The sequence below is a fragment of the Harpia harpyja genome, chromosome 9, assembly GCF_026419915.1.
Source record: "Harpia harpyja isolate bHarHar1 chromosome 9, bHarHar1 primary haplotype, whole genome shotgun sequence".
Lineage (NCBI taxonomy): Eukaryota > Metazoa > Chordata > Aves > Accipitriformes > Accipitridae > Harpia > Harpia harpyja.
In genome coordinates, this window is record NC_068948.1 from 37,522,820 (window position 1) to 37,550,302 (window position 27,483).

The 27,483-nt window shown below is 49.7% G+C and overlaps 1 protein-coding gene across 2 annotated transcripts in view; it reads left to right on the forward strand.

Moving 5' to 3' along the window:
* Positions 1–16,495: 16,495 nt before the first annotated feature.
* The window catches only part of MMP17 (matrix metallopeptidase 17), a 68,085-nt gene continuing 57,097 nt past the window's right edge, over positions 16,496–27,483 (forward strand). Inside the window, exon 1 of one of the 2 annotated variants that reach the window (XM_052797235.1) lies at positions 16,496–16,768. In XM_052797235.1, coding sequence (XP_052653195.1) covers positions 16,640–16,768 — 129 coding nt within the window. In that variant the 5' untranslated portion in view covers positions 16,496–16,639. Of the gene's footprint in view, positions 16,769–17,539; positions 17,593–27,483 lie in introns of those variants that run through there. The other variant, XM_052797236.1, reaches the window with a different exon arrangement.

Here is a 27,483-nt window from a genome sequence, read left to right on the forward strand (position 1 = left end):
AGAGTGTGCTTGCTCTTGCCCTGCCTGTGCCGGTGGAGCTGTTGCCACCCAGAGCATGCTGTAGCTCCCAAGCAGCTCCCTCAGGGCCTGGGAGACAGCACTGGCCCCAGCTCCAGTGGGACCTTCCCCCGTGGGAGCCTTGGCACCCAGCTGCCGTCAGGGCTGGGATTGTGCTCTGCAGCCCTGGTCCCAGCCAAGTCGCCCAACACGGAGTTGTGGCTGAATTTCTCCACCCGTAAAACACAGCGACCATCCCTGACCCTCCCATCCATCCACTGCAGAGTATCCGAGGTCTGTGCAGGGAGGCCGTGTCCCGGAAAAGGTCAGGTTTTAGCCCCATGTGTGCAAGGTGAGCTGCTAAACACGAGGCAGGCAGGACCCTTGCTCATATTTTTAAACTATGAAGCTGTACATTTTTGGTAGACAATTCTAATGAGTTTAAAGCCTTTTTTTAAATTAACAGCTCGAAGCATGCTAAAAAGCAGAAGGAAAGAAATTAACATCCTTTTACATCTATAGAAAATCTTCAGCAATTTTAAGTACAGCATCAGTCTCTTCACACTCTGCAGGTGGGGGGCCTGTACCCCTCAGTAAAATTTTTCTTAAGCCACATCTGTTGGTTTGCATACCTGGGTGATACAGATTTGTACGGTCTGGCATGTCTGATTGCTTAATATGGAGGAGCTGGGGCTGGGAGGCAGCTCAGGGCGAGTGATGGTGCCCAGCTGCTCAGGGCAGAGGGATAAAGCCCCTGAGAGTTTGCAGTAAATGGCTCACAGCCGGCTGGGGGCTGATGTGTTTATGCTATCTCTACCTTGACTGGCTGGATCCTGCACAACAGAAGAGGGGAGGCATGGAGCAAGCGTGGCTTGGAGATGTAGGAGAGCACATCTGAGGGAAATGGTTCAGGTAAAGCTAAATGTGTGTTGTATAATTTCTATACATGTATTAAGTGTGAGAGTAGGGGTGAGAGTGAGATAGGAAAGGGGAAAGCGATCTGGAAGTGCAGATAGTAAAGGACCAGAAAATGAAGTGGCTCTACTTTTTCAGGGTAGATTTTTTTTTTTTCTAGAAGTGTGGAGTCTTCCTTTAAAGAAAACTTTTAAGAAAATGACTAATGTTAAAAAAAAAAACAACTTTTTTTGCAAAAGAAGTTCCCCAAGTATCTAACTCTCAGATAAGAGAAAATCTTTAATAATTGGTTTCTTAGCACTTCAGGTACTCTTTTTCTATAAAATCCACAGTGGCTTTCAGTGATATGTTTCTTGTTGTATTTGTTGTCACTCGGTTCTTTCTGGGGTTTGGTCACTGGTTGCTGTAGCAGTGACAGACCTGACTGCTGGTCCCTCTCTTGAGTGCTCCAGAGTAGTGGAGCTTCTTCCTCCTCCTGGGCGTTCAGGGTGCTTGAAACGAGATGTATTCTGACTGGGAACAGGGCAGAAACCTGCTCTGGCCTGGGATGACATGGCCACAGCTCTGCCCAAGCAAAGGGGTGCCTGGATGCTGAGAAGTTGCAGAAACCCCCACATTTCACCACCACCTCCTTGTTCAGTTCTGATAAACTAGAAAAACCCTTTTGGCAGGTTTCTTCTGCCGCTGGCTGCCCAGGGTGCTGCTGCTGCTGCAGGGTCACCTGGGGCTGTGTAACGCATTTTCTCCCTTAAACTGCTCCAGAGCAGCGAGTGCCATGTCCCATTTACCAGCCTGGAGTAATTGCCATTTCTTTGACTGCCTTAGGGTGGTAAAGCTCTCGAGGGTTCTGGGAAATGCTGTGGAGGGGAAGTCTGGGGCTGGGCTGAATGCTGCGGGGCAGAGCAGGAAGGCTCTTTGGGTACTCCCCGTGCAGAGACGAGCAAGGCTTTTGCTGTGTTTGTGTGCAATTTATGTACATAAATCTTCTATAAAGCAGTAGGTCTGTTTCCCTCCTCTCTGTTACTGGTGTCGATAAAAGGAGTTTTCTTTCTGCTGCTTTTGAAAGAATTTCCACCTTTTATACAAGGGCAAAATTTTTCTGTCCCCTTGATTGTGGCTGTAAAGGTGATTGGGTCTGTGAGGAAAAGGAAAAGCCTTGGGGGGAGTGGTGGTGGTGCATGGAAACAGAGGAAAAAAGCTACAACAGCAGCACCAAGAAAGCACTGCGGTTATCGGTGTAAAGCAGGACCTTGGCAGGGCTGAGCCCACCCTGGGATGGGGGATGCTCCTGTGCCCCTGGCTGGGTAGCTCTGGCCGTGGTGGAGATGAGGAGGCTGATGGGGAACCGTGCCCTGATATGTCCTGAAGTGGCTTTCTGGGCGAGATGGTGCTGTAAATCTGTGGCATTGTAAATCTGTGAGCAAGGAGCTGCTGTTTGGCTCCTGACTCTCATAAAGTGCACATGGCTGACCTGGAGCATCACTTACTGAGTTTAAACACTGCCAGGCTTGCAGCAGGCGGTGTGGCAAGCGACTTTGGAGAGTTTCTCCTTTTTATGGCTTGCACAAGCATTGCAGGTGCATCTCTCTCTCCTTCTGGTTGCTGCCTAGGAAGAGGTTCTGGTTTTCCTCTGTCTGCATCTCCCCCATGTGAACAGCCCCCACTTCGGGCATGCCCACGGCCACAAGGAAAAGCCTTCGGGTGCTCAGCCTCCACTGCTGCTACTTCTGCTTCTCCAGTAGCATCTGCCCGTGCTGTCAATCGTTCCTCTGGAACACTGCTGCCTCCAAATCCTGCCTCCATCCTTCCTTCCCACCCACATGATTTTCTTGGGGCCCAAGTATCCAGTGATGGGAATAACCTGGATTTGACAGAGCTCTGGGGAGAGACCCAAGTTCCAGAAACTGCTGAGCACCTGACAAAGCCTGGCACAACTGAAATGCACTTTTTCACTTGGGCTAACCTCGGGGACAACTGGTGTGTGAACCATGTCAAACATGGGGGCATCTCCCTGACTCCTAAATGATTTATTAATGCTGCAAATACATTCAGCTGGTCTTTTTATTTGGGTTTCTTTTTTCTGGCACAAATCTGTTACTTGAAGCCCCAAAAGTGCTCTCATCACCTTGGGCTTTGGTCAACACAATGTGTCTTCCCACCTGGAAGTGCCTGGGAAGAGCAGCGGCCCCTCTCTGGCAGGGTGGTGGGCACCCATGGAGTCATGTTTTCTGCCTTATGCTGCCAAAGGAGCCCACCCAGGTGGGACTGTTGTGTGTGCCTCTCTCCGCTTGGTGCAATGTTTTGAGAAGTGACAATTTCTTTTGCTCAGTGGGATTTGGTGTCGGGACTAACACCAAAAAACCAGGCTGCTTCTGAGCAGATCGGAGGCATGCAGGGCGTCATTCCCTGTCCCCAAGGCACAGGGGCCACAGGGTGGTCTCGGGGGCATCGCCTGATGAACTTCAGCCCTTTGGCATTTGGGAAGGTACAAAACTTCTGTTCAAAGTGTCTGTTAGTGCCCAGCTATAACCTACTTCCATCGCTGGGACAGGCTGTCCCTTTCCCTCCCTCTGCAACTCTGCCCATCCTGCCTTCTGGTTGTCCCTTTGGTACGCGTTGGCTAGTGGTACAATACTCGTGTTAGAGTGTGACGATGCTTCTGCTTGTGCTTACTCCGTGTAAGCTCTTTCCAAGTGTTTCACCTGCTGTTCAGCTGGGAACAAGGCTGCTGAGACTGAGCCAGGTCCCTGGGAGCTCATGGGCTCAGGTGGGCACCAGGAAACCTGCAAGGGGAAAAAGACTGTCAACGTCTAATAATTGGGCAGACTGCAGGGTTTTCAGTGTTAGATTTCTCAATTTACCAACACAGCGCTACCTAAGGAGGCCAACGTTTGTGCTGGATTTCAGCTCCCGGTATGGGGCTAATCACTTTGACCGTGGTGTGTGATGACTGCATTGCTCCCTGTGTAAAACAGCACTTCAAGTTAGATGCTCCTCTAAAGCATCCTCAGGGCTCCAGCAAGCCTCCTGCTTGTTATTTTGATACACAATGGAAATATTCTTGCTTTTTAGTTGGCTGCAGTCAGTCATTAGATTTTATGGCCCATTCGGGAAGGTGAATGCCTTCTCCCAGCTCTCCTCTTTAACCTCTCTTCAATCTCTCTGCTGATGGCACATTCAGCAGCACTCTTTCCACTGCCCACGGGCAATTGCTGCTAAAATTATATATCTTTTACTACAACCTTTTGAAATAAATGGTTCTGTTTTAACTGTTAGATCTTTATGGCTGTCCTTTAAGCATCAGAATGAAGGAAAAGTATTTTGTTTTGTCAAGATTATTTAAAAGGGGGGAGGAACACAAGTAATCATCTTAATTTCTCAGGTTATTGTGAATGGCGGGTTGTTTGGGAGTTTTTTGCTAGTTTCTACAAATAAAACACTTTATCTCTCAAATTCCCTGTTGATGCAATGCTGTACCTTTATTCCTCTAAGTGACCACTTGCCTTTCTTAGCACCAAAGGGGTCTTTTCTACTTTTAAAATCTTTGCAGCAGCCCCTGTGATGCTCTTGAAGCAAATATCAGAGCAAAACAGACAGGCAGGACATGGCTAAGTTTGAAAAGAGTTTCATATGTTCTGAAGTATCTGTCCTTAGGCATGTCTCTGGAGCAGGAGCTGTGATGAATTTCAAATCAGATCTCCACAGGTCTCTTATTTTCCAAATAGGGGGTTTTTTTTGAAAGCTAAGGAAATACTTTTTTTTTTTTTTCATAGGAAAAGCTTGTCAGAGGGATACAATAGCTTTCCCACATCTAGTATCTGTGTGCAGAGCAAAGGATGTGAAAGATAGATGTCAGGAGATCTGCTTATTTAGTCAAGAACTCTTATCCTCTCACGGTACCTAAGGTGTTCCTGATCCCACAAGAAATACATAAAGATGAGTGAAACATCACAGGCACCCACAAATACTGGTTTGCATTAATCGTATTCTGATTTCTACTGGGGTGTTTTCCCTCCTCCTTTCCCCAAGTGAAGCACAACATTGTCTAGACTTGGCTGGTGAAGCATGTGCCCTTTTGGGTTCACCTGAGTCCTGTGGGCCAGCAAACCTCATGGGAAGGGGGCCCTTGGCCGATTGCCATGGTGGTGTATATGTCAGGCTTCTTTCAGCAGCTATTTCCCCCCCCCCTTCCTTCTCCTTTTCTCCCGTTTCTGTTGCCACCCATCTCTACCTATCCCTTAACTCTAGCTGCCCTTGGAGCAGAAGAGACAAGAGGGTTCCTAGCTGGTGACTTCTGCTGCTGTGCAGGATCATGGCAGGGTTGGCTGATCCCAAGTGTCCTGACCTGTGACCCTGAGCGGGTCCCCCCCCATCCAGGGGCAAGGCTGGGCATGTCCCTGCCCCAGTCCCAACCAGCCCTGTGCCTGCTGCCCTCTCAGCATCGTTCCAGGAGGGATGAGACAAAGTCCTATCGCAGCCATTGTCTGAGTGACTACAAAAGTGCTGCTAATTGAAGGAGCCACAAATGCACGCAAACTCCTGTGCTGAACTAGCATTCTTGCACAAATTAAATTACAAGTAGGCATAAGCCTAATTGTACCAGACAGCGATAAGTATAGCTCTACTGTCAGGAGACAGCCGGCTTGTCCTGGCCAGGGGAAAGTTGCTTCTGTCCTCTGGGAGGGGACTTGTGTGCACTGAGAGCTCCTGGGGGGTGCATGTGGGGCAATGTGCATTGCTGTGAGGCAGGAGGTGGGTATTTAGGGTGCTCCGATGCAGCACACCCATCACAGAGCCCTCACACCCATGTCCGTGCACACTTCTGACTGCTCCCACACACGGGGTGCAGCTGAGCGGAGTATCGTCAGCCACTGGTGTGGATCAGGACCAGGGTATTTCTTGGAAGCCAGTGGATCTGGGATCCCAGACCTTTGTTGTAACAGCCTAATTTCTTTCCACAGGCACGTTGCCACGTTAACTGAATATCTCATGCTCTGGCCTGTATCTTCCTCAGGAAGCCTCTGAGAAACACGATGCTGCTGTCAGATGTGGGTGACCAGGGGCTGCTGGTTGTGCCCAATCTCACACAGCATCTTCAAGCCAAAGGGTCATCTGCTTGCCCACAGTCTCTGTCCTGCTCCCAAGCAATGTAGCTGCCTGTTCTCAGGACAAAACAGGGACAACAATGTCAGTTTTGAGCCTCCTGTCCAGTGACAGCTGTCTTCTGACAGTTCAGTTGCAATGGGTTCAGGTCTGAATCACTCAGCACTGAGGCTTTAGAAACCCCGGACTCAATTGACTGAGGATTTGCAAGAACTAGACCCTAGTCTCCTCATTCAAGCTTTAATAACATAGGGAATTAGTGGTAAAGTATTGGATGATTTAAAAATAATAAAACATTTCTCTAGTGAAGCTTAAAAAAAAAAAAAGGCATTTGATTGTACTTTGATTAAGCACAGAGAGAGGCTGTATATAAAACATCCCTTTGGACATCTTGCTGCTATAACCACCATAATAAAAGTTTGGTTTATGTAACAGCTTGCAATCTATGTAATGCACTTTGGTCTGCAGTGTGGACATAGAGCTGAGCTGTGTTGTGATTGCCAGGAGCTGTTGTAATCTGTTATTCTGAGGACACAAGGGGTAAATAAGAGCTTTTCTGTAAAGCAGGGAGACTTTTCAGTAAGACCTTTAATAGAGCAGTGAGATTTTTTGCTATATATACCTGGGCATCATTGCAAACAGGAAGATTTACTGGTAGCTTCAAGCCAGAAGGTTCATGAGCAATTTATTTCCAAAGCACTGTGCTACTGCATATGTTTGTTCTTGGTAAAGGAAAACAATTTAGGGTTTTTTCCTTTTTCTTTTTTTTTTTTTTTTTTTCCCAGGTCTGATGCTGTTCTGTCTGCTGCAGCTTCAGCATCTAAAGCAATATGACATAACTAGCGGATCCAGGGAGTAGAAAGTAGAAAGGAGTCATTAAAGTCAAATCCTGAGAAATAATTAAATTCTCAAAGCTGCTCCACAAACTAGGCTACTGTTTATTTCACATGCCTCTGACATAAAGAGGCATAATCCTTCCAGTCTGAATGGGGCTTTCATTCTTCACCCTTCATCAACCCACAGGAGATTAGAGCAAGAGAAGGATGTTCCTCTTGGGTCTTTGCCTTGTGTTTCCAGTAGTGAAGCCTTCCTTTTCCAACAGAAACCACTTACTTTTAACCTTGATGGAAACTACCATCGGTGAGAATCACCACAAAGGCAAAATATGAGTTTTGCCACCAAGAACAAGTTTCATAATAAACATTTGCCTTATTTAACCGATGCTCTCCCTGCAGGCTTCAGGCAGGGAGGACTGATCAAGTGGGTTAAACTTTCCTTTGGTTGTAAGTTTGCTGAGAAGGTCTAGAGGAGGCTGTGGAGAAAGAAGCCTTGCAAGTATTGATTGGTCTGGATTTGATGCACTGGAATAGCTTTGCTTGAGAGATACAGCATTTTCCCATTAGGGCATTAACAGGAAAGCTGAGCAGCACTGGCAGCTGTCCTTAGGTTGTGCTTAGCTCTGCTAAGGGACATGTTAGCTTTGTGGGCAATGTACTTCCAAGAGATGAATTGTTTATAGCAAGAAAAAGCCCTGAATTTGCAACACTGGCTCCAAAATATCCTTGGGTTTTGCTGACATTTCAAAATGGGTTCCATGGTTGCCAGCTGGGCTTTGTAACCAACTGGGCCAGGGAAAACTTCTGGACATGCAATTTGGTAAGCGTTCAGCTCTGAATCCTAACATGTGGCTCAAATACATCTTAGGTTCTTTGCATACTGAAGGAAAAAGCTGAATTTGAAAATTCAGGCTCCTAAATCCCATTATATAGGGTAAGCATCTGGGACTGCATCTGTATGAATGCAACAACGGCCTTAGGCTAACGGCTGATTTTCCTCAGCTCTTGAACCTCATGAAGATCTTGGAGGGAAGAAGATGCAGGTCAGATGAGGAGCAGAAGAAATAAAATATAAAACAAGACCAGGAAGAGCATCAGGAGACTGTTCTCCATCCTTTTGCACCAAGGTGGCCAGCCATGCCTGAGCTGAGGAGCTGAGAGCCTCTTGGTCTGGTGGTAGGGATCCCACAGCCTTCCCAGGCAATGGGGTTGAATACTTCACTATTCTTACAGCTTTCCATAATGTCTATCTCACACCTTCTGTTTTAATGTCCTTTCTGCTTGTCCCATCCTCACGAACAGTTTCTTTCCCGCCTCTTCTTTTCTGGTAACATTTTCCCTTGAAAAGATGGGTATGATCAGTCTTAAGTCCTTTCCCATAAAACATCTGAATGCTTTTTGTTGCTGTCTGTTGAACACCAAGTAATCCCTGTCTCTCTAGAAGTGAGATTCCCAGAACTAGAAGGTGAAGGACACCAGGATTTATCCAGAGTTCAAACCCAGGACTCTCAGCACCTTAAATAAATGTTGCCCTCCAAGACGAGCAGCCAGGGCCAAGAAGAGAAAACTGACCTCGGTGGGGAGCAGGGAATAGCACTGCAGTCAAACCCCATGTATTGGGGACTCCGGGGAGCTGGCAGGATGTATATAAGGAGGAGTTGGGCAGAGGAAGAATTTGGGGGTAAACCCAGAGGGTGAACAGCATAGAGAGCAGAGCAAGGACCTGAGATCAGGGCAGGCATCCCCGATGCAGCATGTGCTCTTTGCAGGTGGGGGTACCGTAGCACAGCATGTAGCTGAGGCCTGTTAACTCATCACCCGTGACTCCATGATGGAAAGCATTGCATTAGAAGCTTTACTGACCTTGCCAGCAAAATGCCCCAAATGTCTGGGCCAGGTCTCTAGAAAGGCTGCCAATCGACATCATATGTTGAAAGAAGATATATGGCTAGATTTATAGATATGTAAACATATAGATATAGGGCTGAGATGTTCTGCCGTTACTAAAGTGCCTATCTGCCTCTGTAGGGTACTGTCTATGCGTGCATATAACGGATTACTGGCTTTTGAAGTATGCCACACAATTTGCTGCCTTCCTGACTGACAGAAAGCACAAACGTTTATTAAAGTGTTATAAAAGCAGGTCAAAGGTTTCATGGTTTTCCTAAGCCAAAGGACAGTCTGTTGTGTTTAAAGAGTGTTAAAATTAGTACTTTTTTCCACTGGAAAGCTCCATCAAATGCTGGTTTGTAGCTTTTAATATTTTTTTTTTTGCTTTTTGTTTTTTGTTGGGCTCTTTTTTTTTTTTTTTGAGTAAACTGACTGTGTTCTACTTCTTGTTAATTAACCTCTGGACTTCATTGCTTCAACAAGACAGTGCATGAAAGGATGTTGATGTTATTAAAGAGCAATGGGAACAAGGATGGGAATGCTGCTAGTGAAGAGACAATTGCATTTTAGTTTGCTTTACGTGGCAGTCTGGCCCGTTCTACTTCTTGGCTCGTTTATTACAAGATCTTGATTAAGGCTTTGCTGTATTGGGGAAGCTTGCAGCAAAGCTAAGCCTGGAGAACATGTGCCTCTTTTGTACTGTTTTATAATTCATGGGTGTTAAACACAGTTCTGTGAGTATACGATGCAGCGGGGAGGCAGAGGTGGCTGGTATTGTGTGATGTGGTGTGTGCTTGCATCTGCTTGGTGGCAATGTGGCTGTGAGCTGAGTTATTAAATGTTGTAGCCATCAGTGACGTCACTATAGCGCCAATGGACTCCAGCAGTAGATTAAGATGACCTCATGTTAGGGGCCTCACAAACTTTGGAAAAAACAGCTCTCTTACCCAGGAGAAGACAAAAAACAAGGCATGCCTGCAAGCAAGGGAGATTAAGGAAACTACAAAATAAATCCTGCTCATCTTCTTGGAGCATAGTTGTATTGGAAAAAATACAGTGGGGGGGAGCAGTTCCTGATCTTATAGGGTATATTCATAGGCAAAGGGACGATAGCACAGCTGACTTCGGTTTGCTTAGAAGGAAAAATCCCCAGGCAGTAGGGACAGCATGGACAAAAGTGTGAGCATGATTGTTTGAGAGCCTCGCTAAGGAAGAGACAGGCTGGTTTCATGGCCAGCTGGAGGAGGGAGCGGATTTCTTGGTCCTAAATGAGTAATAAAAGACAAAGCAGGGTTGTCTGTGCAAGCCTTTGAAATAAAGACAAGCAGTTTATGTTTGATCTGATATACAGAATTCAGCAGAGAGCTGCTTGGAGAGGAGCGCAGAGAGATGGTCAAAGAGATAGGCTTGGAAAAAGACCTCTGAAACAGCATTTGATACAGGTACCTGTAGGAGCGTGATTGGCAGTGAGAGATAAAAGGGCTTTACAGCAGAGGAGAAGCAAGCTGGGGAGACCTGCAGCTGAGTGGGAAGCCAGGGAAAGCTGCATTTTTCGGGTGGTACGTGGGAGAAATCTGCAAGATTTAGACCTTAGAGTGAGTTAGGTCTGAGCTGTGTTGTTAGTGAGCTCAAGTGGGATGAGCTCTGAGGGGACATGGCTAGTGCTGCCTTGGCCTGTGGAGCTGGAGCTGGCAGACGGACGTCCGTGAGATGCTGGAGATCCTTCGTGTGTGATTATGCAGAGAACAAGACTCCTGTGGCCAAGAGCACTGCAAAGATCTCTGCAGCATCCCTCTGCTCCAGAGCCCTGCCCTGCAGGAAAATACTGGTTTCCCCACTCCTAACTTTGGCTTCCATCCTTTCATACGCGGTATTGAAGAAATGTCAGTAGGCTGGTTTTTTCAATCAGAGAACAAGGAAGCAAAAAAAGCTGTATACTCCCAAGCCATCTGTAAATGCCCTGTTCCACTTCATTTTTACTCATGGAAAAGAAAAATTTCTAAAATTGCCATGAGTAATACTTAACATTTACGCAACTAGGTGTCTACTATTGGCCTCGGAAAAATAATTGATTTTTTTTTTATTATCATTGGTCACCAACAGTCCTAAATGTAGGCAAGCAAATAAGTAGCTTCTGGGTGATATTAATTACAAGCGAGCAAATTAGATTCCAGTAACTGATTTTTTCCCATGGCTACCAAAGCTTCCAGGAGAACAGCAGGATAATATCACAAATGTCCTCATTCTCACACTTCACAGCATAAACTGATTCACCACTTGGGCTCAGCAAGAAGCCCATGCTATGTGGCTGCCCCTTGGGAATGCCACGTGTGCCATCGAAGTGGCTGCTCCCAGAGAGGGGGCACCGCATCGGCCCAGGCACCTGCTCCGCTGTGGCACTGCAATTTCTGTCTCCTTGGTTGATAGGGCAGAAAAATATCCTTTCTCAACTTGCCGAAACATGAGCATCTGCAGTGATGTAACAGGGCAGAAGAAGTTGTAGAGTATCTACTGATAAGAATTGCTGCATATTTAATGCAAAGGATATTTTCAGTATAGCTGTGTAATTGGGAAATTAAATCGTCTGAATGTTGTCATACATGCTAATTATACTAAAGACGGCGAGAGGAAAAATGTTCATCTTGCACGTAGCATATATAGTTAGAAGATAATGACATTTTAGACTCATGCTCACCATCTTGGTGCACAAAGTTGAAAATATTTTAAGTACATGCATTTTGGTTGGAATGAATGTGGAAAGAAAACAAATATAGTGTACTTGTTTACAGGTTTTTTCCAAACACTGACAATAACAGGCAGATCAGGGAAATGTGAACTTGCAAATCAGTTTTACTAGCATTTCTTGTTTTGCATAAAAGTTTTGTGCTAAAAAAGACTATAGGTATCACAATAAACACATCTGCTGTGTCTGTCAGTTTTCTTGTTCTTACTTACAGATGATTGCAGTTATCTGTATTTTGTTGTGGTGTAAAGCAAATATTTTGGCTAAAATGTGTTGAAATGCTGTTTTAACTGAGTCATTCATTTGCAACAAATGAAGCATAAAGAATGCATTTTGGAAGCTACACTTAACAGAATTAAGATCATCACGCTGTTCCTTCCTTAAATAAATTCTATTTAGTAACTCTCCTGTGTAATGAATGGCATGAAAACTCCATCTACCCCCGTATTGTTCTTACGACACGAGTGTGGAGTTAAACCTGTGCCATTGAGGTGGTTTTTTATTGACTGAAAGGGAAAGAGAGAAAAAATATTCGCAGTTCAGTTTGTTCTAACTAGGTTCTTCACATTGCCTAACTCTGCTCTCTGCAGCTGTAAGGAGCTGATGGCAGCCATATGATCTGCCTTGTTATATTGTGCATAACTTCCACCTTCCCAGGAAGAGATGTACTTTTATTACATTCATTTGGTTAGAGTGATGTCAGCATGATCACTCATATGCTTAAAGTTGAATACATACCCTACAACAGTCTGAGGGTTTAGATCTTCTCTGATATTTCTTTGGGCCTTGATGATCAAGCAGTGTTTTGTTGGAGGAGGAAATCTCATGCAATAAATTTAAACTATTAAAGAATGTCTCCCTGTTGTTTGTACATGGCATGGTTGTAGACTTTTTTTTGGTATTGTAATTTATGACGGCTTTTGATTAACACATAGAAATCTGCCATCTTGTCTCTTATAAGTGCTTGCTAAAAATGTTTATAAATATGTTGGGAATTACTTCAAATAGCTTTAGGGTATGGACAAAGCCTCTGCTCATCCAGCGTATATCATTATTCACATTGTAGGTTCTTGTGGTGCAAGACCGGCTCTGAGGTGCTGTCACAACACAGATGCTAATAACCAATACCTGGGCAGATGGTGAAACAGAGCAGATATTGACAACTGCAGAAGTCAGGCTGGAAAATTCAGTGGGATTTGGCCACCTAAAAACTCTGTGGGGTTTGTTTGTTTTCTTTGAAAATCTCAGCCAGATCTGCAGAACTGTTCAACTCCTCCCCTGCACGTGGCTCTGCTCCAGTCCCAGTTGGAGGAAGGTGCACGGATCACAGCCCTGGACCCGAGCCCACGCCAAAGCAGTTGGGATGCGAGTAAGAATCCTGAGCTGTGAGCTGAGGTGCTTCACTGAGCAGGACCAAGGATGCTGCCCATCCCACTGAACTTCTACTAGCTGAAACGTTGCCCTCTGAAGCTGATTGCTCAGGGCCCTGTGTCAGCAGGGGAGAGCAATGGGTGCCCTCCTCACCCCCACGCACACCTCTCCTTTTGCTGCATGTAGAGGGGGCTAGGGCAGCACTTGGGCATTTAAAGTTGCAGACAAAACTGTCCTGACCACCCAGGAACTAAAAATCCCCCTGTGCAGGTGAGCAACCCTGCTTCCAAGAAAGCAAGGAGTCCATCCAGCCCTTGCTAACTGAGCCCAGTGTTAAAAGCTCATCTCCTGGGGACCAGTTCCCATCTGCCACAGAGCAACTGGTGCTAAAGGAGGTTCAAAATCTCGATTTGGGCAGTGCTGCTTGTGAGTCCTTGCCCTCGTTATAATAGCTGCAGCTACCCTAACATTACAGTCCTCCCCAACAGTGGTTGTTACCAGGAGTAGATGATACCAGACCCTACCTTTTTTTTTTTTTTTTTTACATTGCTTGGGGCTATCTGACTATCTGCTCCACCAAAATCTGATCTATGCCAATTAGGGTGAACTCCTTCCTGGTATGCTGGAGGCAGGAGGCTGTGCAAAGGAGAGCTGGTGGGAAGCTGGGCTTCTGCATGGTGCTCCTCAGTGGGAGGGTGGAGCTGGCAGCTTGGGTCGAGCCTGCTCCAGTGAAAAGTTCTACAAACACCCAAAACTCTGCAATTACAGCCTCTGCCTGTATATAATACATGTACATGACAAATGGCTGTGGGAAAAGTATTCTCTTGCAATAGGCAAGTTTTAGTATATTCTACATTTGGTAAATATGGGTACACTCTTACATTTCATGCCACAGGAAAGAATCTAAAAGGATTAAAGTACATTTGACATGGAGCAGCATCTTCCATTTGCCCTGCTGTCAATCTGCTTAAAACACCTGGTCTGATGGAAACCGTGAAAATTTTGTCCCTGATGTGCTGCTGTGAGAGGATGACCTAGGAGGTGAAGATAAAATGGTAGCATGTGCCCTAAAATCTTGACCCCTTGAAGTTAAGAGCAAAACTCTTCCAGCTGGAGTGGGCTTAGACTTTATCTTTGGTCCAACAGCTCACAGGCTGCCCATGATGAACCTTTATCCTTTGTTGCCCTCATCTGCAAAACAGGATTAAAGGTCAGGGTGAAGCGTGCAACATCTTCCAGAAACACGAGGAAGGTAACTGAGGTAACCTTGCTGCTACAGGACGATGTGGCCAGTGCAGGAGAGGTGGCACGGTGGATACAGTGTAGGACCAAGCCCTGGAGCTGCAGGCTGCCCAGCACAGGGACCGGGCTAGCGTGCAAACTGTGCCATGTAGAGGGAGAGAGGCTTTTTTGTGCTGAGCAGTCATAAAAGAGCCTGAAACCCCTAGAAAGCATTTCTAGATGCTGAAGTATTTGTCAGTGATAACCCTAAACCCATTTCATGTCCTTTACTGAGGTTAGTGAACTTGTGCTGGCAGTTTTCACCCTGTCAGGGCTGTCACTGCAGAAGCTGCTGACCCTGAGGGCTGTAGGCTTGTCCTAAACTCCAGGATTTTGAGTCGCTGCTGTGCGCTGCTCCCAGCCTTGTGCGGCTGTGCTGCCTCTGCCTCCCTCCCAAGGACCACTTTGATCTGCCCACAGTCATGCCAACTGCCAAGAGAAATGATCCCTAATAAGAGATTCTGGAGCTGCTTAGCAGGAAATTACTACGTGTGATGTTGCTAAGCAATGTCAGGCTGGCCTGACTGCCTGGGATAACGCTTCTCTGCTGGAAAACCCGGGAAAGGTTGAGGGGTGTTGGGTGGCCGCTGCTTTCTGCTCAGAGCAGTGGATTCTGGAATAGAGCAATTAATAATCTTTGTCTCATCGGAGCTGGTGTGACGGTTATCGGAAGCGAGAAAGAGTTCTCTCCTGAGAGCTGCAGCAGCAGCTGCGGGATGGACGGGATGAGGTGGGGGCAGCAGGAGATGCACAAAGGAGGAGCGAGTCCTGCAAAGGCGGGAGGGACGTACAGAGAGGGGGAACCACCCCCTGGGACATGGGGGCTTTGCGGCAAGGTGGCTGTGGACATCTTTCCAAAGTGAAATTAAATGGTGAGCGGGAGCTGCCAGCCCTATCGCTCGGTGTGGGGGCGTGGGGAGTTCCTGCCCTTTGGAACTCCCCTTCCTGCACCTGCGGTACCAGAGGCCAGGCTTTGCTGGGCTTTTTAAGAAACTGAACTTTGCTGTAGAGAGGAGCAAAGCTCTCAAGATAACAGCTCTTGAGCTACAACAGGTAGCTGTAGTTGGTGAGGCTCTGAGCCCTGTAATCCAGGGTTTTTCCCTCCGATTTTGCTGGTGTTGGAGCGGTAATTTCAGCCCAGCTCACGGGGACACAGGGTAGCGCAAACTCACCTGTGTTCCGGAAGCGAGGTCTCCCTGTCAATTCTCTTTAGCCAGTTTCTTCTGGACACAGATTTCTTCTTTTCTCCTCCACTGCTTTGCTCTAGTCCTGCCTGATTTTAAATAGCTCCAGAAGCAGCTACAGTTCATTGCTGAATTAATCTATTTGTGCAGAAGGTGTCATATCAATGTCCATTACAACTTTGCCCCAGCCGCATCTAGAAACAGTTTTTCCTCTCTGCCAATTCTTCAATATTTCCATTTCTTATTTATCTTTTTTTTTCTAAGAGTGCATTTACAGTTTCTGTTTTAAAACAACTTTAAAGATATTTCCAAAGCTGTTGAGTATATTAATGTGCTAATAAGAAGTGGGGAACACGGATGCTAAGTATGAAGTACATTTTCATCCTGAACTGGCAGGAGCTGGAGATGTCAGGATGTCCCCTGCCATCTGGCCTGTCAGAGCATGTGGCAGATTCACAGCTCTCATGGGAGGACACGCTGCAGAGGCCATAGGATCCCATTATGCTGTTTATGAGGACAAGCCAGACATTTGTCTTGCTGCAACTGGATGTCAGTCGGAGACGCACCAACCCCCCAGTCTTTTCCACGGCACCTTAAAAGGCTCGGAGGATTGAGGCAGGTACTTAAATAGATTTCGATGCTCAGAAAGAAGCGTGTCGGGAGGCTGGGGCATTTCAGCCGGAGGCAGATCCAAAGCTGAGAGGGGACTCAACCTGCCCTCAGGGACCGAGCCCTCCCCTGCCAGCCGCGGCGGGGAGCGGTGCCGGTGCTCGGCGCTGCGCAGCCCCGCGGCCAGACCGCGCTCTGCCGGCTCCCCCCTCCCCGCCGGAGCCGGGACACCGCCTCCCTCATTAGCATCCCTTCCTCCTCCTCCTCCTCCTCCTCCTCCTCCGCTGACCGGGGCGCTCCGCCGGCCGGGCGCAGGGGGGTGCATGGCAGGAGCGGCGGAGCGCCGGCGGCCCCGGGTAGCAGCAGCAGCCGCAGCCGAGCCGCGCTCTGCTCCGCTCCGCGGCGGCGCCTGAAGCAACTTTCTCGCTCCGCGGGCTGCGGGAGCCGGGCGATGTGACCGCGCACCCGCAGCCGCCCCGGCGGCGGAGCCTCCCCGGCAGCGCGGACGCGGAGCGGCGCGGAGCCCCCCCCCCCCCCCCCCCCGCCTCTCTCCCTCTCTCCCTCCCTCCCTCCCTCCCTCCCCGGCAGCGCCCGCAGCCCGGGGCGGGAGCGCGGATGCGGCGCGGAGCCCGGCGGCCCGGCGGAGCCCAGCGCGGGGCCGGGGCCGGGCCCTGCCGGGGCGGGCGGCGGGAGGCGCGGGGCGCGGGGGGATGCTGAGCCCCGCCGCCCGGCACCGCGCCCGCCGCCGGGAGATGCTCCTCGTGGTCGCCCTGTGGCTGGCGTGGCAAGAAGCGCCCGCGGCGCCGACCCCCGCGGCGGACGACATCACCCGGGGAGTTGTGAGTTATCCGCGACACCCCCCCCCCCCGGCTCCTCTCCGCTCCCACCCCACCCGGCACCCGCGTCTCTGGGTGTCCGTCCCCCCCCCCCCGACACCCCCTCCACCTCCGGGCACCGCCGGCCCCCGCGCCGCTGGGCGAGCTCCGGCGGCTGGAAACGCTCCCCGGGGCGCCCCGCTGCTCGGTGCCCCCCCCCCCCCCCACCTTTGTAGCCGGTGCCCTCCAGCTTGTACCCGCTGCTCGGTGCCCCTTTACACCCGGTGCCCACTCCCTCCCCCCAGCGCTCCCTACGCGGTGCCTCTCGTTGCACCTGGCGCCCGCCCGGGCCCACGGAAGGGTCCAGTTTAACCCCCCCCCTGCACCCAGTGCCCCCCGCCCCATACCCACTGCACGCAGCCCTTTTGAAGCCAGCGTCCCCCCTGCCTTGCACCCGGTGTACAGTGCGTCCCCTTGCAACCACTGCATGCCCCCCCCCCCCGCGCTCTGTGCCCCCCCGCACCCCGGTGCGGTGGTCCTACTTTCCCCCAGCCCAGCATCCGCGGGGTGATGGCCCCACCAGCGTTCCCACATGGATGGTGATTTGTCAGGCACTGAGAAAGGGCTGGCCTCTCTCAAGGGCTCTCTGCCTGCAGCAGAGCCACAAGATCTCCGGCCAGCAAGCCGGCTAAAATGGCACGTTTGGAGTAAGAGCGATCCCGGAGGACTGGGTCACGCTCGGGGATGCGTTAGGGGCTGCTCTGCGCTGGCGGCGGGTGGAGGGTTGACTTCATTGCGGTGGTCTGCACAGCGTGGGCATCCTCGTGGTTCTGCTTCTCCATTCACAGGTGCCCGCTCGGTTTGCAGGGAGGTGACAGGTTTTAGCAGGCAGCGAGGGCTTAGGTCGTGTGCCTGCCAGGTCACGGTGCCAGCAGGTCTGTAAAGCTTCACGCCATCCCTCTGAGAGAGGAGAGATGGAGGCTTTTCTCCTGGAGGAGGAAAAGTTACTTGTAGCTGATACCAGCCGTAGCTCAGAGAAGCCCCACAACTACGTCAGACCCCGGGTGTCGGAAAGCTGGCTGTGGCTGGGCGTGGGCGAGCAGTCCTGGGGCTGGACCCGCCAGTTTGGAGAAATTCCCTGAAATTCAGCAAATTTCAAAACGCTGCCTGTGCGCTGCTGTGAAGGAGGGAGGGAGGATTTGCAGCACGGCAGGGTTATCTAACGAGCGGGGCTCGCACGGAGCAGTGCGCCAGGACGCTGCCTCCGCCGCCAAGGCTCGGCCGCCAAGCGCGTGCTCTGGCTCGCAGGCTCCTGCTCAAACACCTGCCGGGAAAGACAAAGCGTATCATTCCCCGTTGGTTCCTAGCAGTATAGAAAATGTGGGGAAAATAAGGTACATCTGCAGCATTGTGGTGCATTTGCTTTCCTCTATAACCAAATGTTAAAGCTGGAATTAATATTTCATGCAAACAGCACACGACTTGGTGTATTCTGCCCCAATCAATTTGACTCAAACTTCATCTTTGACCTGCTTTTACCCTTGCTACCATACATGCTGCACTCAGCTGTTACAGGTTAAATATTAATACTCGAGGGGGCTTATTAGTTATCGCTGACAACTTTCAGGCATTAAGGTACCTTTTTTTGTCCTGGACTGGATTTGAGCGGTAGCTCAAAACCATGCTGAAGAGCTGTGGCAGTCTCGCAAAGCAAAGGTGCTGGGAATGGTGATAACGGTGCAGAAGCGAACTGCATAAGAAAGAGATAAGAGAGTCCTACGTTAAGACCAAACTCTATTTATGCTGGGAAGTATAGAGTAGAGGATGTCAGATGGGTGTCCAGGTGATTTCTCCCCTCCAGTAGGTGTGCTTGCTGGGGCAAACACATCTCTCTGGCTCCAGACGGCGCTGGTGGGATTACGAAGGGGTTGACTGTAAAGCAGGTCTGTGCTTATGCCCTCTAATGAGCAGCAGGGAGCAGAAAATGCCAGGTATTTTCAGAGGTGTTTGTCAGGAAAATAGCACTGTGTGGGAAATCAGAGCTTTAAGAAGAATTATTTGACATCCACTTTTACAAAGCAACTAAGAAATTAAAGATCTGTGATGCATTTCAACCAAATATTTGAAAACTAGGAAGCATGAAACCATGGCAATAGAAAGCTCCACTAACCTTTGAAAATTATATCCAGCAATTCTCTGCAGTAAATAGAGCACAATGTCAACAGAGCTTTTACATCCCAAATAGTCCCCCCTTGCAGCCGACAGGCCTTCAGCATCGAGCAGGACTGTGCCTCCGAACCGCATCCTCTGTTCCAGTCCTGCTATGGGTTTGTTTTAAATGAAACAGTGATGCTGGGCCAAATTAAAGTTCAGCAAAACGAAAGAGGGCTATAATTCAAAGGCAGTTCTTGTTAGAGTGCTGCCCAAAGCAATATAATATTGAATGATTCTCTAGATTTCATTACTAGTGGAATATCCTGCCCAGTTTATAAATCTAGCTTGATTATTAATGTTTTTATTGTTCTCCATTAGCTGCTCTAACAAAGAGAGCATAAAATAGCAGATGGAATGGAGCTTGACTTGAGTGTTTCCCTTGAATTTTAGTACGTCGCTTTTGAGATTTACTACTTTGCATTTTGCACTGCTGTCTTTACAGTAAACCCCCCAACCCCTCCTCACCGCAGTGCCCAGCATTCACAAATTGCATCTTTTTATGGCTGTTGGGCTTGAGCGTCTCAGGGGTGCAAGCAGCAAAAACTTTATATACGTCAGTAGTAACCGAGTAATAAGAGCTCTCACTTCGCTGGGCTTCGAACCAGGTCTGAAGGGAGGTCTACCTTCAAGTTTTATTTTTCAGAAGAGCTGGCACGGTGGAGTGTGTATACCGAAGGTGTTGACCTGGAGACCTGCTGGTTTGTGAAGGAGCTGGCTGTTAAGCAGGCAGCTCCTGCCCGCTGGGCTGCGTTACGGCCCGCTGCGGGTACGGCAGCCGTGCGGTGGGACGCTGGGTGCCAGGCAAAATCTGTGGCTTGGGGACGGGCTGATGCCCAAGGCTGAGCGAGTTTGGCCCCGAAGGAGATGCTTTGCCCTGGAACTGAGGTTGCAGGATGGGAGTTGGCAGTGGGGTGGTGGTGGTGGCATCGCCGAGATCATCCCTTGTGGACGTGGGCTCTGGCGTCGGTGGCCAAGGGATGCAGGAGTGCCGGGAAAGTTTTAGTTTGGTTGCAAGAGCGCGGGTGCAAAAAAAAGGCTGTGAGCTGCTTTTTCTTGACTGCGTGGTCAGGGGTGACGGAGAAGGTCTGTGCATGCCCCCCAGGCGTTTCTCCAGCTGGGGCTTGCTGGGCATTCCTGGGGGCTTGCGTATGAGCGATGCCTCTCTCGATGCCTCTCTCGGCCTCCCGCTCACAAAGCCCGTCTGTGTTGTTCCCAGAGAAGTTGCTCTCTGGGGATGGAGGCATTTGCATTCATCGGTGGAGACCACGGACCCGGACCCGCATCCCCCTCTGCCGCCGTCCCAAGCGGCTCTTTGTTCAGGGCAGGGCCCTCGCCTTTGTGGCAGCTTCTCATTTGAATGACAAGGATGCACTTGTGGGGAGAGCCGGGGTGGCACAGAGCCCTGTGATGCTGTGCCCCCCCCCCCATCTGACTGCGGTGGGCCGGGGATCAGACAGAGGTTCCTCTGTGTCCCCACATCAGGGAGCGGAGGGGCAGGAGGAGCAGCAATTTCCTACAAGTCTGTGCCCCGCATCTCCCAGGTGCTGAATTTCAAAGCAGAAGCCAGCCCAGGCCTGGGGAACTGGCTCCTCCTTGGTGTTTCTGGGGTGCTTTTGCTGCCTGCGGGAGGGCAGGAGCATCCCGCTGCTGTCGCTGCCAGATGCCCACGTGCAGCTGCACATCCCGGTCCAGCCACCCTCCCGCTCCCACCTGCCCCGGGATAAGCCAGGAACCCTCCTAAATTGCTGCATTTAAGCACCTGGGGTCAGGCACGGTGTCCCTGAGACATGGCTTACCTCCTGGTTCAAGGCTTGGCATAATTAGCCCTCTTAAAGTAAAAGCCTTGTATGGAAATAGGCTGTTCCCTCTATCAGGAGAAACTACCAGACTCGTAACCTTCTGTTTCTGCTAATGGGGAAATTAAAAATTGATAATCCCAGTTGGAGCTTCATTCAGCCTTCTAAAATGGCAAGTCTTTCAGGACAAAATGCTCAATAGATTCCCTAAACAATAACGCATTCAGGCCAACAGCATTGGAGAGAGGAGCTTTGCTCGCCCCCTCTGCCATTAAAGCACTTCATTCCCTTCCCATATGGAGCAGTGGCCATCCCAGGTCTATGAATTCTCTCCAAGAAAGTTAAGCTACCACGTTAATAAAAAAAAAAAAAAAAAAAAAAAAAAAGGTGCTGGTTACATTTTAAGGTACCTTTTGAAGCCAAAGTACAATGTAAACTAAATTGGCTTGACAAAAGGCTGGCTGGAAGCTTTCAAATAGACAGGCTCCTGTGAAAGCATTTAATCTGGTATTAAAGCCCTGGCTGGTTTGAACTGCTACTTGCCTTTCAGATTTAAGCACCCCAGACCTCCAGATACAGTAATGCAATTTCCTCCTGCTTGGCTGCTGTTATGGGCCCAGCCGTGTGAATTACCCAGGGTAGTTAAGCTAAATTACGCGCTTTAATGAGACTGCCTTCAGGAAGGGTTCAGAGCAGGCGGGTGAAACCCTGCTGTCACTGGGGACTTGCCCATGGTTGATGCTGGGGACGGAGTGGGTGAGTTCCCACCTTGGCCTCGCTCTTCATCCCTGGGCACTGCACCAAAGCGTTGGGGGGTGGAAGGAGCTCCTGGCTGGCAGGACCCCCCCACTTCTACCTCTGTACCCTCCTTTTGCCCCTAAAAACTCCTGGGGCTCTCACAAGGGAGGTCGCTGCCTGCGTGCGCCCACCTGACTCAACCTGCGATGTTTTGTTATTCTCCCTCGTTAAATTAAACTGGCAAAGAGGCAATGCGAAACGCAGCGCGTTCCCGTCCCCTGCCTGGCATCGGACGGGGTTATCCTGGTTTGGTGTCTGGGTGTGACTCACCGGTGGGACCACATGCATCGGTCCCGCCGAGGACACGGGGGTGACATGGGTGATGTCGTCGTGAAACCGGGGGGCTTGGATGTCTCTGACACCCTGTTTTGTCCCTGCAGGTTCATTAGTGCCGGCGGCAGCTTGCTCTGACTCATCGCCGGGGCCGTGTACTAATTTCTTATTATTTACTCATTGGCAAAAGTGCTGCAGCAATGGGCTGTGCAGCTCTGGGAAAGGTCACGCTGCGGCTGAGGGAACCTTTATTTCTGGATGCTGTGGGAGCAGGCGTGTACCCTGCGTGGGTCTCGCGTCCTAGCTGGCCTCGTGGAGGCGTCAACGTGGGAGGGAAAAGCCCTCGTATCTCGGGTGCGAATTGCCAGCTGATGGTAAACCTGGGCCACCGCGTCGTCGCTCTTTAAAGTCTCTTGTTCAGAGTAGAGCTGCACTTGAAAGCCAAGGATTTGCTTTCAAAATAACCCAAGATCTGACAGCAACAGTTCTCAAAATGCTTTCTTTAATCAAAATCACTTTAAATGGGTAGATTTGGGAGTTTCGGAAGCTCTTGCTGCTGTGCATGTACAGCTGCGTCTTCTTTGTCCCAGATTTTTATGAGGATTTTCTCTGATTTCTGGGTCAGAGAATTAAGAGATTTGATGTTATATTAAAAAAATCCACACCAAACCACATATGCAAAGTTAAATCCAGTGCAAAACAAAGCAGACGTGTGGGGGCGAGGGGAAGAAGCTCCTGAAGGACCGGAGAGTTTTAGATGAGTGTAATGAGAAACTGCCTTTGACAATGGATTTGTTCAGAGGAAAGTCCTGCTGTGACTGACGTGGAGTAAATGCTGACATTCACCGAGGAGTGTGGTCTTCAGATGAAACTCTGGCAGTTTGATTAGCCATGATGATTTAATAGAAAAAAAAACGATTAAATCTGAGGAATTTTCTGCATCAGAATAAACCATGTGCACAGAAAATCATTCTTCCAAGAAATCTGGAGATGATCTACGGCTCCTAGTGAGAACAGTCCGAATACGGTGATTTGGAAAGCGGCAGTATATTCAGGACTTTTTTTTTATATTATTTTTTTAAGAGGGAGTTTCTGCCTGTTGACTGTCAGTGGTCAGGCAGAGTTCTTCACACCAGCTGACATATTATTTCATCCTGACAATATTGATCTTTTGGGTGAACAAAAGCAATTTTACCTGTGTCACAGGGTCCTTGCTTGAAGGTGATGGACATGTTTGGATTATATCGTCTTGTCATTTAACAAACCCCAACTGGCATCTCCTGTGGTTCAGCTCCCAGCTGCTGAAGATAGCCTGACAGCCCAGGCGCTGCCGTTACGTCCTGGGTTTGCTCTGCAATTCGAGTGTGTCCTACACGGCCCGCTACACACGTCCTTCTTTAAGGATGCAGGACAAAAGGTTCCCTCATCCAAAATACAAGTGGGTGATAAGAGGTCTGGACTGCTTCATCCACAGGTTTATCTTCATTTGCGGAGGTTGCCTGTCCTACACCATGGTGGGGGCATTTAACCCCCATACAGCTTCCCCAGGGCTCCCATCCCAAAGCACCCAGCTCTGGATTTTTCTACTTCCCACCAAATGCCCCTTGCTGGAGATGGCAGACTACCAAGAGATCAAAAGGAAACTGCACAGGCTGTTGCCAGACTGTGGGAATCTCACTGTTCAAGGCTTTTTTGAGGTTGAAGAAGCAGATCTGAGAGTGGTGCTGGGACCAAGTGAGCAGCTGAACCCTGGAGGGGACCTGAATAGGATAAAAAGATGGAAAAGACCAGTGTGGAAGGAAGGGGTTCCCACGAGATCACTTCTGAGATGAAAGCCTGGAAACACTCATCTGAGGAAGCATGCACTTGATTGGCAGCTGTAGACTTTCCAAAATACTGTGAGTTATAGGCTATACTGCTTGTTCTCAGGCTTTGAGTGTCTACGCATCAGTCAGCCCTTCATGAAGATTTGCTTTTCTCGGTGAGAAGTTGTCACATGCCGCAGTACTACTGCTGATATTGTGGCTGAAGTATGTCTTAGGAGATGGATTTTCATGTTTCCCTCAAAGTCGAAGCTGTGACTCCTAGTGCCCTGAGCTGCTGGGTGGTTCTGCTGGGCGGCTCTGCTGGGCTCTTCCCCAGCCACCCTGGAGGCAGTGCCTTCTCAAAGGCCTATATAATTCCCAAAAACTTGGAGGTCTGCTTGGCTGAAGGGTGTAACACAAGAAAATGCTCCTTTTGTCGTACTGTAGCTCCTGGGAAGCTTGGTTATAGAATCTCAAGGAAAGCACAAGGAGCAAAATGATACCATGACTGCTAGAGACAATCCCACCACAACTCCAGGTCTAATTACCTGTAAGCTCTGGAGTTGATGTATTCAGCCTTTGAGAAAGGATGTCAGGTCTTGTTTATCACTGAGCAAGAGAAAAACAAAGCGGTGTCTCCTGTTTTTCTTGAGCCCACCATGTGAGATCTCCTCCAGAGATATTACATCCACTCAACATTAGTTATGTGCTAGGTGGTGCTTGGTCGAGGCTGTGCCTTTGACAAGGCAGGTGGTGGGGAGCATAGGGAGCTCCCACCCGCCCGTAGGCTTGTTCCCACCTTGTTACTTGTATTTACTTTGTCATTGCTGTTCCTTCTTTGTGCTCATAGTGTCCCTCTGGCACGTCCACCAGCAGAAGGGCAGTCAGTGATGCTGCTCAAGAAGCATCTTTGCTCCTTTGATAAATTCTCTGTATTAAATTGGCTTTTATTTTTCTTGTTTGTTCTCCATTTTGTTACTGCTTGGCAAATTCCCCGTTGCTCCGTACCGAGCCATGCTGTCTCTACCTTTGCATCCTTCATGTCAGAGATGCATTTTTGTTCAAAAGCTAGAGGAAATTGGGTTCACAAAAGGGAAATCCCTCATAGACACGCCTGTGAAATGGCAACATGTTTTTTATAAAGAGGCGCAGCTAAAGGGAGGTAGGTGGTTTGGGACTTCTGCCACATTTTGTTTATGCTGCAGAAATGTATCCTCCAGGTCTGATCAATGAGACTCCGAACCAAGGAATAATCTTGCATGGCCTCAGCCGGCACTAAAGTGTACAGCAATCCAGTTCTTCCTCCCGGGCTGGATGCATGTCATATTTCATGACAGAATGACAGTCCCGTCAGACAATCTGTTGCTGTTTTGGCATTCCTAATACACCTCGTGCTTTGGTACGCACTCACTCAGTGTCCAGCAAGATCAAGATAACCTAGAGGAAATCAGCTGTCATGCTCTAGGGTCCCATATGGGTGGTGAACAGGGCAACAGTGATTTGAGTAGTCTTCTGCAAGCTCACCTGGGTTAAAAAACTCACCCAAGAAGATACTAAAATTCTCTTTCTCTAACTAAAACCCGGAGCACCAAGTGCCTAATCTGCCAGACTCTGAGGCATGAGATGTAGTTGTTGAGCAAGCAACTGCATTGCTCACTGAAAGGTGACCTGAGCTCTGAGCACCAGGTCTCTTAATACTCACAGGCTTCACTTTGTGAAGGGTATCCAGTCCAGTCTGGAGTTGGGTGGCTTTGGTGGGGTCCCCTCCTTTGACCATCGCTGCAGCTCACCGGGGTTAGGTACAGCTCTAGGGGCTCCATGGGAGAGCTGGTTGCTGGATCAGCACTTGGCAGCATTTGGCTCTTAAGAGCTGCTTTGTTCCTCACGGCTGTGCAGAGGGTCGCGTAGTAGAGGAAGAAGCCCTTGGTGTATTTGCTCACAGTTGCGGTATGAATGCGAATGCTGCTGCACAGGTGCCGGTGGCAGTTTGCAGCTCTCCCAGGTGATGCCCTGGAGTGCCTTCTGCCTTCTGGACACTTACAGGTCTGCTGGCTGACCCCAGGGTTGGGGTAGGCGTGTGTGCCGTGGATCTGCTCTGCAAAGCCCATCTGCTGAGCTGGGCCAGCTCTTCTCATCCACGCTTCTGTTACTGGGGGGTTTACTTTCACTGATCTATCTCTTTCCAGCTGGGTCTTTCTCTGCATCAGGGTTTGCCGGGAGCCCAACAGCACCCTGTGGATGAAGCCGTTTCCCCAGAGGAGCAGCTCCCGAGGGTTCATGCTCCCTGCCTGGGCTGTGCACGGGGATGCAGAGGTTGGAGGAGATGGGTGACGGTGGGTGCCCCTCCGCACCCACCGGGGAAAGCCTGTCCCCCTCCCCGCAGCCCCTCGGTGTTAGCAGAGCTATTCCAGAAGATCGTCTTTGGGAGCAAAAGGGGTTTCTTTCTGTGATAACAAATGTCTTGGTGAGCCAGGGCTCCAGAACTGAGATGTCCCCCCCCCAGCCTTTGCAGGGAGCTCTCCTGGGAGATGGACATCACCGGCTTTTCTTCTGCAGGCGAAACCCCAGGGCGAGAGCCCATCCCCGGGCCTCTGGGCTGGTGGGAAGGGGCCGGCCGGGCGCTGCTCGGGGACGCCGGTGCGGCCCCGTCGGTGTCGTGCCGGTGCCCTCTTGTGGAAACTGGGGAAATATCCGAGAAAATATGTTGGGGGCTGGGCTGGGTGTGGAGGTTGGAAACCCACCCGTGGGAGCGGGTTGGGGTTGCTGGGCTCGCCCCCCGGGTCTGAGCCGTGGCCAGCCCTCCAGACTGCTGCCCCGGTGCCTTTTGTATCGCTGGTATTGATAGAGGGTGAGGGAAATGGTATTAACTTAGCCTGGGAGGCAGGGGATGCCGGCGTTCAAATCCTGCCCCTCGGTGCAGTTCTTTGGTCACTAAACCCCTGCGTGGCGACAGCAGTCCGTGCTTTAAGTGGATAAAGTTTGCAAAGTGCCTTCTGCGCCTCCTTGCTCTTATTCTGCCATAATTGCCATTTACCTTGTAGCAAATACCTTTATCACCAGCTGCACAAACTTTTGACTTTCTTCTTGAAATAGCGTACCGCGGCACTGAGCCCACCAGGTATTTCCCGTAGCTGCAGAGCAGGCACAGACCCACCGTCACCCATCTGTGGCGGCTCTGCCGCTCTCCTCGGGAAGGAGTCATGCCGCTTTGGCCATCTCCTAAAAATGTCAGCGGGTGAACGCACCCACGGAACCACAGTGCTAACGTGCTGACTCTCACATTCGCAGCCCAGCACCACCCCTCTGTCGCACTCGGGCAGCTCCGGCCATGAAGGGTGATGATTAATAGCTGCCCTGAAGCAAACCTGCTCATGCCAAGCATCTTCTGACCCCGCCAACCGCCTCGCTTCCAAGCCCCTTTGTAATAGCTGGCAGAAATCATGCTACACTGTGTAGGAAATGCCAGCCCGGCACCATTGGTCTGTTTTCCATCGTCTGTTCTGGATTCACAGCCCTGCGGAACCCTGGTGAGCCACGTGCCTGTCTCCCAGCTCCACTGCAGGAACAGCTCAGGCACTGGATCTAGCCCTGCTGCTTGGGAAGCGCCAGTCCCACAGCTCCCCTGAGTTAAAGTTCACCTTATCTTCTCCATGTTTCCCTCCTATCTCATTTATTAATATCCTTTTCCTGAAAAAACAGCCTCTGTTTTAAATGTCTAAAGAATTTTAACTATTAAAACCAACCTGTCTTCTCCTGCATTTCCCAAGCTTGGCAGCTCCTCTTCTTTCCATACTTTCCTGGAAAGCAGTGTCTACAAGCAGTGCCATGTTGGCAGAGGTCATCGGTGCCAGCC